Genomic DNA, 11,278 nt, shown 5'->3' on the forward strand with positions numbered 1-11,278 from the left:
CCGCCGCCTGTCGCCGGTGCGCGGCCATGGCGAGCCTCCTGCCGCGGCGGGCCGCCGCCGCCCGCCGCCGCCTCCTCCTCCTGCCCCCGTCGCCTCCGGGCCCGGCGGCGGCGCGGCGCGGCAGCTCGGCGCTGCCCGCCGCTCTGGTGCGCTGGGGCGGCCTGGTGGGCGGCCGCTGGGTGGAGACGCCCGCCGCTTTCCCCGTGCAGGACCCGGCCAGCGGCGAGGAGCTGGGCCGGGTGGCCGACTGCGGGGCGGCCGAGGCGCGGGCGGCCGTGCGGGCCGCGCACGAAGCCGGCGCCGCCTGGGGCCGCCTCCCCGCCAAGGTGAGCGGCCGCGGAAGATGGCGCCCGCCTGGGCGGCGAGAGGGCCCCGGGCGGGGCGCGGCACCTAGCGCCGCCTGGGGCGGGAGGCGGCCGGGGCGGGGAGGTCCGGTCCGGTCCGGCCAGGGCCGCCGGTCCCCCGGCGGGCTGCCGGGCCGCCCCGGGGATCTTCCCGGGGCTTCGCTTCTCCCTCGGGGGGGCTCGTCCGTCCCGAGCGGCGCGCCCTCCCTAGGGGCGGCGGCGGCCACGGCAGCCTTCTCTCTTCCCAGGAGAGGAGCGTGCGCCTCCGCAGGTGGTACGAGCTGATGATGGAGAACAAGGACGAGCTGGCGAGGATCATAACGGCCGAGAACGTGAGTAGGGCGGCAGGGCCCGCCTCTGCCCGGGGGAGCGGCGCGGTGTCGGCTTGCCCCTGTGAACACGGGTACTGCCCTGTGCTAGCGTTCAGCCCGTTTAGAAACGTAACACAGGGATGCTAATGTTGAAACAAAATAAAACTGGCAGCCGTCAAAGCACCCGGTATGCATTTCACTAGTTAGCCACCGTATCTTTTTTTATTACTTAAAAAAGGTGAGCCTAGCAGATGCATTGTGCGTTCACATCGCTCTGTTAGGGCAATGGATAAGGTTTCAAACATTTCTCTTTCTGACATAAATACAATGCGTTATTTTGATGACAATAGTACCTAGCAGTCCAGCGGAAATCAGACCCACGTTGTGCTTCATGGTGTGCAAAAGCATACATCAACCTGAACCATGGTCTTCATGGCAGAAATGTTTGTGTTTTATCAGTTTCATTGACTTGGAAAAAGTTGCAGTACTATTAAAGCAAGTTTCCAAGTTGGATTCACTCAGTGTGCATTGGTTTGCATCACAGAGCAGCCTGGGAGCTCACAGACTGGTATCTTTTTGGATAAAACCATGCTGGAAGATACTTCAGCAGCTCCTCTGTGGTGTCCCAGCTGCTAATGGTCATTCAGTCCACAGGATCAGACCTGGAGGCAGTCCAAAGTAATACTCCCCAAAACAAGTGTCCCTGGCATAAACTTGTAACTGTTTTGGCATGATTTGTATCTTCTTCAGAATGGCAATAGCAGCTAACGGCAGAGTTTGTAAACAAACACATGCTACATTTGCTATTCCAGCTCCTTGTCTTGGGCAGGTATGAATCTAGCCACAACATACAAAATGTTGACTATACAATGATGGTATATTGAAGCCGCACAACTATTGCTACTGCAATCATATAATCCTTTTTGGAGATCACAGTGTACATGATAAGGGATTATAAAGTACTCTGAAATGACTTGAATTTGTTTTTATTACTTCAGTCTGCCGCTTACAGTGTATCTTCAATCTGATTTAATCAAAGGGGAAGCCTCTGAAAGAAGCACAGGGTGAAATCCTGTATTCTGCCTCGTTTCTGGAGTGGTTTGCGGAGGAAGCTCGCCGGGTTTATGGTGATGTCATTCCAGCGTCTGCGAAAGACAGAAGAATCCTGGTGCTGAAGCAGCCAGTAGGAGTGGCAGCCATTATAACCCCAGTAAGCATAGCTGAATTTTTCAAATCATGGGAAGGTTTTCAGCTCAGCCCACAGCATGGGGCTGCGGCCTTATGGCTCCTCCAGCCCTGGCAAACACCCCTGTAAAGTTTCATTTCTACCTTGTACTTGCTTCTTCCTGGATTGGCAGTGCTTCTTTGTAATGTTCACTTAGGACAAAGCACATCATGCAGGTCTGTTTAGGTTATCACATAATTACAGAAAATGTCAGCTATTTCTGCAAAAACAGGAGGCAAAATTTTCCCAACTTTGATTGTACTTTTTTCTCTCATCCTAGTGGAATTTCCCCAGCGCTATGATTACCCGGAAGGTTGGTGCAGCTCTGGCAGCTGGCTGTACGGTGGTAGTAAAACCTGCAGAGGACACACCTTTATCGGCATTAGCTCTTGGGGAGGTGAGCTTTTATGCTAAGCTTTACCATAGCAGTGGACTGAAGCTGTAAAGGGGGAGTCAGATGGGCTTTGAAGATAACTCTGGCCAGCTTCATACATGAAGAAAGGGCAAACTGGCTGACTTGATCCAGAGGTTTTAGTTTAGTAAGAATCTTTGAAAGTTGCCTCTAATATGGTCTAGAGCCTCAAAGAGGACCCGGCCATTTAGCTACACAAAACATCTTTGTATCTTTCCTTTGGTTACTTTGAATGACAGCCAGCTTAAACCGGAGTGAAACTGTTTTCTTGACACGGTGGCATCTGTTACTAGTTGTGCTGTGCACTTTCAGCTTTCATTGACTTACAGGCTGGTTTCTTCAAAACAATAAACAAACATTAAGTGACTATTTCTCATAGAAAATGCACCGATGATGTATATTCTGTGTTTCTTTTGTTGCAGCTTGCAAACCAGGCTGGAATTCCAGCAGGAGTGTATAATGTTGTTCCTTGTTCCAGACAACAGACACCGGCTGTAGGGGAGGTTCTGTGCACTGATCCATTGGTAGCCAAAATATCTTTTACAGGCTCTACAGCAACAGGAAAGGTACATAAGTGCGCAGAATATCCTTGAAGATTATTACTGTGGTTATACTGGAAAGGTAGGGGGAAAGTGTGTGCCTTTATACAGAGCCGCCTTCTTTTCTGGCTACTGTACACAGATTGTCCAAATAATTGTGTACTTCTTGAGATACTGCCTATTTACTTTAGTATCAGTAATTCACAGAAGGATGCCTGTGTGCAACTTCTGGATAACTTCCGTTTATTAAATTATAATGTGAACAGTTCTGTACAAGATGTTCTTGTTTCATATCATAGGGTGACAACATACTAATAAGAACACAAATTGAGTTTAAAAGGTACTATTCAGGAATGGCTTCTGCAGTTGAGAGAAGGTATTAGAGAAGTGAGGCCCTTGAATTTCTCCTATCAGCCTTTGTCAATAAGCAATCTGGTCACCATCTGTAATGAAATCAATAAAACTGCAGAGTGTGGCTAGAAGATGATAGAATTCTATGGGATGGCTGTATGCAGAATGAAGAACAAGTCTGGTATCAAGACAAATCTTAATCCCAAATTCTGTCAGATCTGTGAAAAATTTTGTAAGAGTAGTCAAGATTTTTATTACCAAAAAAGAACAAGCAAACAAGAGTGACAATATTAGTGTATAAAAGCCTGACCTGAACTGAAGTTGATGAAAATCCTTCTCTTCATAATTTCTTGGCCAGAATTTAATCTCTGAAGATTTTAATGAAGGAAATTAGTCCTTGGTTTTGTCATAGGAGAAAACAGATGGTCTAGCATTATAGAGAAGATGCAGATTAATTCCCTGCCAGAGTTAGTTTTTCACTGCCTTCCATCTGTGGTTCCACAGTTCACATCTGGTAGAGGTACAGATTTCTGTGTCTCCTCTGTTGCCTACAGATATTGCTGAAACACGCAGCTGGCACTGTGAAGCGAGTTTCCATGGAGCTTGGAGGACATGCTCCTTTTATAGTGTTTGACAGCGCCAATGTGGACCGTGCTGTTGCAGGAGCCCTTGCTTCTAAGTACAGAAACTCAGGGCAGGTAGGAGTAACCTTTTTGTCCTTGTTTCTGGAAAGTGAAGAGTTGTACATATAGTTTAAGCTGTAAATAAGCTATTTTATGTAAAAGGACAGCATAGAACACTTCATTGTGAAGAGAAAGATGCTGGAGTCACACATGGCTCTGGGCACCCAAGCCAGTTATCAGCAAGTCTGAATAACACTGTAAAATCCCATGTACTTTCACAACATACCTGGTAGTCAATAGTATCACTGAGAAGGAAGATGTTCACTAGGACCCCTTGCAAGAGCGTAAGAAGTGATAAGGCATTTTGTCATATGCTTTGTTAGCATTAAATTCATTGGAGAACTAGAGCTGTGAAAAGACACCGTCCTGCCTCAGTTCTCAGGATTATATTTTATAACACGTCCCTAGCTATTTCTTAAAATAATGGCTTCAAGTCTCATGGTAAGTGTTTCACTCTGTAAGATTGTGTGTTCAATTCAAGTCTTTGTGTTCTGAAAGCACCCAGCAGGAGTCAAGGGGACTGAAATCTAAGACACTTGTGGCTAGATTTTTCCACAATGAGTAGCTTAAAAGAAGTGATAGACGGGATTCAAGTGTACATTGCTTCAAATGTATTCTACTTAGAGTCAAAAAATTTTTAAGAGCATCACTTTCCAAAACAGTCAGCTGAGCAGGGCTGTGTGGAGACTGATCCAGCCTTATGAGCATTACCTCTACATGTGAACATGAAGTTGACGAACTCCAACTTTGGAGAAGCAGCAAGTTTTCGGTGGGATTGGGAGGTCATTTGGTTGGGAAGATGTTGCTTGAATAACACAAGAAGAAAACATAAGACTAATCTTGGGAAGAAAGGAAGGAAACAAAATAGAATAGAATGTGGAGAAGGACCACTGAGTGATCAGCCACAGATTGGACAAGATCTAACATAAAAGCACCTCTGCTGCTGCATAGAAGTGTAAAGTAACTGTTGCTTTTGAGAGACTGTAGCAATCAAATTAGGATGCAGTCAGAGCAAAGGGGTAGCACAAATAAGTAGGCTGCTGAAAGCACTTAAAAACAAATTCCAGGAAGAAAGCAAACTCAGTTAATGAAGGAGTTAGTTAGAAAAAAAAGACCCCACACCACCAAGTGTGATTTGAGGTTCTGCTGCTCAGTCAAGCATTCTGCAGTCTAACTAGAAGGTATTTCTTGCAGCTTCTGGACCTTGGTTGATCCATATATCAGAGTCCACAGAACTCACAAAACCATTGCCCAGCGTAACCAACTTAAATTTAGCAGTGTGGCGTATTTCACACACATACTGACAGCTTGTTGAAGTTGTATTTCTAAAGTGAGAGGGGTGATGAAAGAAATGAATGGCAAAGCTAGGTAACAGCTTAGGATGATGGAGAAGAGGCAGAGGATGGATCTCTGTAGTAACCTGATAATGTGGCATGAAGGCCAGAATGAATTCATGGATAGATTAAATACAATATAAACTACTGTTTGTTTTTCCTTTTCATGTTTGTTTTCAGACTTGTGTTTGCACAAACCGTTTCCTGGTGCAAAAGGGAATCCATGACAAATTTGTGGAAAAGTTTGCTAAAGCTATAGAGAGAGAACTGCATGTCGGAAGTGGATTTGATGCAAAAACTACCCAAGGGCCACTAATTAATGAAAAAGCAGTGGAGAAGGTATAAATAAAAGATTTCATTTTTGACATCTTAATTTCATTTTTGTGATCCATAAAGTAACTTTAGACTTATATTTCACTTTTTTCATGCTTGTTTTGTTAGAATGTATTTGCAGTGTGGCTGGAACTGTGTTGTGTCCTCCAAGTCCATGTATACATATAGACAAACAGATGTGGCCAGTTAATGTATCATTCCCGTATTTCCATTAAGGGAAAAAGAGATTCCTCCTTTAGGAGAAACTGATTCCTCCTGATTACTTCCTAGCTGTTCTCAAGAACATTTACTGAAATTGGATACACTGTGAGAGTTGTGTGGTGATCCTGCAATTCTGAAGCGCTGTGAATGACAACTTATTTTGAAGAACAGTGCCTCTGTTTGGCAAAAGCTAAGCCGAATACTACATTGAGGTTAAAAATACCAGAGCTCTGGATGTTGTAATCACTTGAAACCTTACATGCATGGTTTGGGTCTTCTGTTTTGGATGACTTATGACTCCAGGACTTTTTTTTTTTTTTTTTTTTTAATCGCAGTAAGTCACATTTTCTGTAATATTTCACCCTTCGTAAGGTTAAAGATTATTAAATTATGTGGTTCTAATATACTATGGCTCAGTGATACGCAGGCTTGGTTTAAATGCCATTATACTTGAATGCTGCCAGATTCTTTCTGTTTATAAAATAACAATATGAAAATATTCAGAGTTATTTGGGAGACAAAGGATATAGTACTTTGATTTCTTTCCTTTGTGCATCACAAAAGTACAGTGTGTGTGTGTGTCATATACATCTATATATACAAATAAGCAAGCACTGTATATAGTCACTTAACCAGCTTTCTGTAATTTCAAAGGCAAGTATTCTAGGTGGAGACTGCTACTTTAGTTTTCTCATTACTTTCTTGTCTTTGGATAAATTGTAGATGTAGGGGATAGAAAATGTTCTTGCCAGTACCATCCTGAAAGTTGTCCGTTTCTCTTTAAATGACAGTCATGTACTTCTGTTTTCATAGTGCTTGATCACAGATACCAGGTGTACTTCTTAGTCCTGCAAGGACTTTTTCTCATGTTAGATGTAATCTTTTCATTTCAACAGAAAAGCTGAATCTTTAATATCTCTGAGACTGGGCCATACTCATAATTTATCCCTCTGAAATTATGTCAGACTGAGAGAAATAAAAATTCAAGAGATATTTTAAATAATATTGCAAATGGTCATCTGCAAAGTATAAACCTCTCTTCAAAATCTTCTATTTAATACTGGAGAGTATTATTTCTTCAGTGGAAAATATACTGTTGTTCATTCCTAAATGCTGACTTTGAGATTTTTGTTTTGCATATCTCAGGTAGAGAGACACATTAATGATGCAGTTTCTCAAGGAGCATCTGTTGTGACTGGAGGGAAACGACACAGCTTGGGGAAGAATTTCTTTGAGCCAACATTACTTAGTAACGTTACCACAAAAATGCTTTGCACCCAAGAGGAGACATTTGGCCCTTTAGCACCAGTTATCAAGTAAGATTATTCATTTTCCAGATTAAAAATAGCAATTAAAAAAACTAATGAAAGATTATTTTGAATAAATAAGATTTGAATGACAGTTTGCCAAAAGATATTTTTGTACGATCACACAAGTCTTGCAATAAGACTGGGGTACACATGTGAAAACTTACTTTGGATACATGGTTCGTTTGTTTTTCTCTCTTGACCCAATTTTAGCATCTCTGCAACTTTTTGAAAATTCTTTTATTTTAAATTGTATCAGCAGTTAAGTAAGGGTAGACAGCAGCAAAACCTTCATCAGCTTCATGATTTGTGGTATGAAGTAGGAGGCAGGAGTTTGCAGTTTCTCACGTGATTTGCTAGTCCTAAGTTTTTCTGACAGAGGATGACTTAGAGCTCTCTTTTCTCCTTAAAACCCTCCCTGCCTCCGTCCAGAGCAATTGGATGTGATGGAAGAACACACGGTTATATCTCTGATAGTTTAGAGTGCTTGTGTAGTTGGGGAAATTGGTAGGCTAACCCATGTGAAGTAAATGTTTTAGCTACCACTATCTAGGGAGGATAAAGGCAATCTTAACTACTTAACTGCAGTTTAAATTAAGAGAAGTGGTAGAGAATCCTCCATTGTTTCAAAATGAAAATTAAATTAGATGTTTAAAATACGCTTTTGGAAAAAACTGCATCTTGACTTTTTTATTCCTGCTAAGACTGCTTCTTGTCAGTAACTCAGCAAGACGGTAGATGAACTGCAGGCCTCATTTGTATTTTTTCTCTTTATATTGACAGATTTGAGACTGAAGCAGAAGCTATTGCTATAGCAAATGCAGCTAATGTGGGTTTAGCAGGTATGCCTCTCTGTCAGATAAATGTATTTCTGTGGTTTTATGAGCTTTAGTGTTAACGGGGTGACAATTTTTAATGTCAGTAAGGCTCTTTTTCACAGTCTTCTGCAATTGTTCTTCCTGATTTTAATTTTCATTCCTGTATCTCTGTGTCTGCACGGCAGGGTATTTCTACTCCCAAGATCCAGCTCAGATCTGGAGAGTTGCAGAACAGCTGGAAGTTGGAATGGTTGGTGTTAATGAAGGCATAGTCTCCTCAGTGGAGAGTCCTTTTGGTGGGGTAAAACAGTCTGGCTTAGGGCGAGAAGGTTCAAAATATGGCATCGATGAATACTTAGAAATAAAATATGTCTGCTTTGGAGGCTTATAAAAATCTTCAAAAAGCACAATCCCAACAGCTTGGAAAGAGTGCTGTAGTTTTAATAAGCTGCTTGAACCAGAAATATGTATGAATGCAACTTCTACCTTCTTTAAAACTAAGCAACCCTGTTCTGTATGTGTAGAGATATTTACGGTATTCTGTGCTGCCATATGTTCTACATGTTCTTTATTTATACATTAAGTTTTTCAGCAATGTGATCACAATGTCCATCATTTTTAGTAAGGAGTAGGGAAGAACGCACACTTATTATTCTTGGATTACCCCTGTGTAACTGGGAGGACTTGGAGACTTGCGCATAATGAAAATATGTCATAACCTATGGCAAGGGGAAACTAGACCACCATTTTCTACTGCCTCTAATGTTTCAGTGTAGATGTGGGAGGCTTTGGGGATGGCAGTCTCCCTTTAGAATTTTGTGTAAAAACCACATTAGAAAATGTGAGTAATGTGACCTTCTTGTAGAAGCAAGCCTGTCTTTTTTTTTAATTGTGGGAGAATGGGATGCTTATGAAAGGTGAGGAATTGCTTTTAGCTCCAGCTAGGCATCCATGCAGGCAAACGGACAGCTTTTTCATTGCACGTTGATACTGGCTGCAGAGCTGCCACCTGCTCAGCTTTGGGCTTCTGAGGAAAGAGCTGTAATTTATGCCTAACAGCTTGCACACCTGGGATCAAATATGGCCCTTGTTTGATGTTTGAGAGCCCCAGCAGTCCTGGGAACAGGACAGTCCAGGAGAAGGAGTTGCTGGCTTAAGTGAGTAGCAGGAGGAAGATGGGATGCTTACTTGCAGGAATAACTTGCAGAATTGTAAGGGGACACTATAGGGGCTGTGCGAAGGAAGTACAAGTGGTGACATGATGATACAGATAAACTCCCCTCCATGAAAAGAACGTGACTCTCCTTGGGTAGAAGTACAGTCACTGATGTAAATCTTGCTCAGTGTCTAAAGGAATATTACTCACCACCTCCAAAGAACATGAGCGGATAGATGGTTTCATTCCTACGGGCTTTGTGCCTTGAGTTGAATTTGTGGTTACACAGGTGAATGTCCATTAGGGAGGAAGGTTTAAAACTTTGAACTTGGCTAACTTGTGACCTAATAAAGATTTAAATAGAAGTGATTAGAGGTGAGACTTCTACACATCACCTCACTATTCTGTCATCTTCAAAAGATGATGCAAAGCTTCCTTAATATAAAATAAAGAATGCTGTTTAAACATTATTTTAATGGCAGTCAAAAGCAGCACTTTAAAAAATGTGCGATGTTGATTTGGCAGATAAATCAGCACTGCAGAGGCTAAAAGGAATAAATTTTGTTTCCTGTGTTGGTTAACTTTATTTGGTGGGGCTTTAGCCATTAATCATTAAAAATAAATAAAAAGGTAACAGAGCTCTTCTTCCTATACACTAATGAATGTACTCTACGAAATAGGATATTTTAAGATATTTTATCCAATCAGGGAAAGAGGTACCAGGTAACACAAGACTTGGCAGGAGGAAGCAAGCCAGAACTGAGTTTCATGGGGTTTTTTTAAAGCGCACATAAGGTAGCATTGACTGCTACTTATTATTTCTAAATATTTTTTATGGTTATATTTGTGTAACACTTTGAGACCAGGTGGGCCTGGAGCACATTATCTGTCAGTAGAGTGTGTGTGCATCATGCCAACCGAAGGGCAGTTAAAGGATGCTTCCTGCCCTTCCAGTAATTTCCAATGCACCAAAAATGCACATTTAAGGTAGTGAGGACTTAATACTCTTATCAGTTGTGGCATATGTGCTTGTTGTCAAGAACAAAAAAAGGATGGCCTGTTTCTGCACTAGTTGCAAGAAACTTTCTTATAGCCAACTTCTAAGCTTACACTATTGAGCACACAGGCTGCCTCAATTCGGGGAATAGTGTTGTGGGAGAGGAAGCTGTTTGCCAGCCTTGGCTGCCAATACGTGTTTATTTCTTATTGGAAAGAGTAACTAGGTAGAAGATGGTCATAACTTGGTGCCTGGGTACCACAATACAGTGATGTAGGCACACTCACAGGTATTGTATACAGGTAGAATATCTGCCACTGAAATTGCACAGACTTAAAATACATCTGTCTGTGAACTGCAGTATAAGGTCGAAATTAAAGTCATCTCATTTATGAGATGCATGTGCTGTATGACAGTGCAGTCTTGAATGTGGGAGTACTTTTTGGGACACTGCAGTTAGAGGATAAATTCTTTAACCTGCTGCTCTATTCATTGCAAAGTTATTGATCGATGCATTGGTGCATTTAAAATGTTGATGTCTTTTCTGACAATAGCACTGTTAAAAATCAATGAGTAAATGTTTACTTTTTCCCTAGCAAATAATACCTTTTACTATGCCTGATAACAAGCACAAACCATAATTATAGGTAAGGTAGATAAAAAACTTTAAAAATACCTTTGTCTAGATTGGATTGTGGTTGGATTCCAGCATAGTATCCTTGTGTCAGTAAGGTCTACATCAGTTAAGCACAGAGTAATCTTAAAGTTGTCTTCATAGCAAAAGCTGTGATTCTTCAACAAAAGATATACTTGAATTCTCACACCTCAGTTATGTTGATTATACTTGTGATAGTTTAACAATTTCTGGATATTAAAACTGTGATGGAAAAATGTTTTCAGTTAATAAATAACTTCTGTGAAAGCACTGGATGTTGTGGTTTGTTACCTTATTCAATGTTGAATTGACAAACTGACAGCAGCCATGTTAAGTTCAGTCTCTCAGATTTGCACAGAATTTTTTGTTCTGCCAGCTTTAGCACTGGAAAAAAAGACACTTCTTTGCATCCACGTGTTCATGAGGTTTAAGATTTTGGTTACCCCAATTACAGTCCCTCGAATCTAAATCAAATAGATGAGACTACTTTGACATACTAATATGCCATCAGTCATTTTGTATGCAAGTCTTTTATGCTAAATCAAACATCTTACCACAAGATATAGGCTTTGTGGATCAGAGTGCCTTTCCCTGCTTTCAGGGTATGATTAC

The 11,278-nt window shown here is 41.8% G+C and overlaps 1 protein-coding gene across 1 annotated transcript; it reads left to right on the forward strand.

The window, feature by feature from the left end:
* Positions 1 to 26: 26 nt before the first annotated feature.
* Positions 27 to 10,936, forward strand: ALDH5A1 (aldehyde dehydrogenase 5 family member A1). Its single transcript, XM_050892342.1, has 10 exons — positions 27 to 326; positions 593 to 676; positions 1,695 to 1,865; positions 2,161 to 2,277; positions 2,715 to 2,858; positions 3,737 to 3,880; positions 5,380 to 5,538; positions 6,880 to 7,049; positions 7,824 to 7,882; positions 8,044 to 10,936. Exons 1-10 carry the CDS (start codon positions 27 to 29, stop codon positions 8,247 to 8,249), a joined length of 1,554 nt encoding a protein of 517 aa, XP_050748299.1. The 3' UTR covers positions 8,250 to 10,936.
* The last annotated feature ends 342 nt before the right edge of the window (positions 10,937 to 11,278 follow it).

The sequence above is a fragment of the Gymnogyps californianus genome, chromosome 2 (genome assembly GCF_018139145.2).
Source record: "Gymnogyps californianus isolate 813 chromosome 2, ASM1813914v2, whole genome shotgun sequence".
Taxonomy (NCBI): Eukaryota; Metazoa; Chordata; class Aves; order Accipitriformes; family Cathartidae; genus Gymnogyps; species Gymnogyps californianus.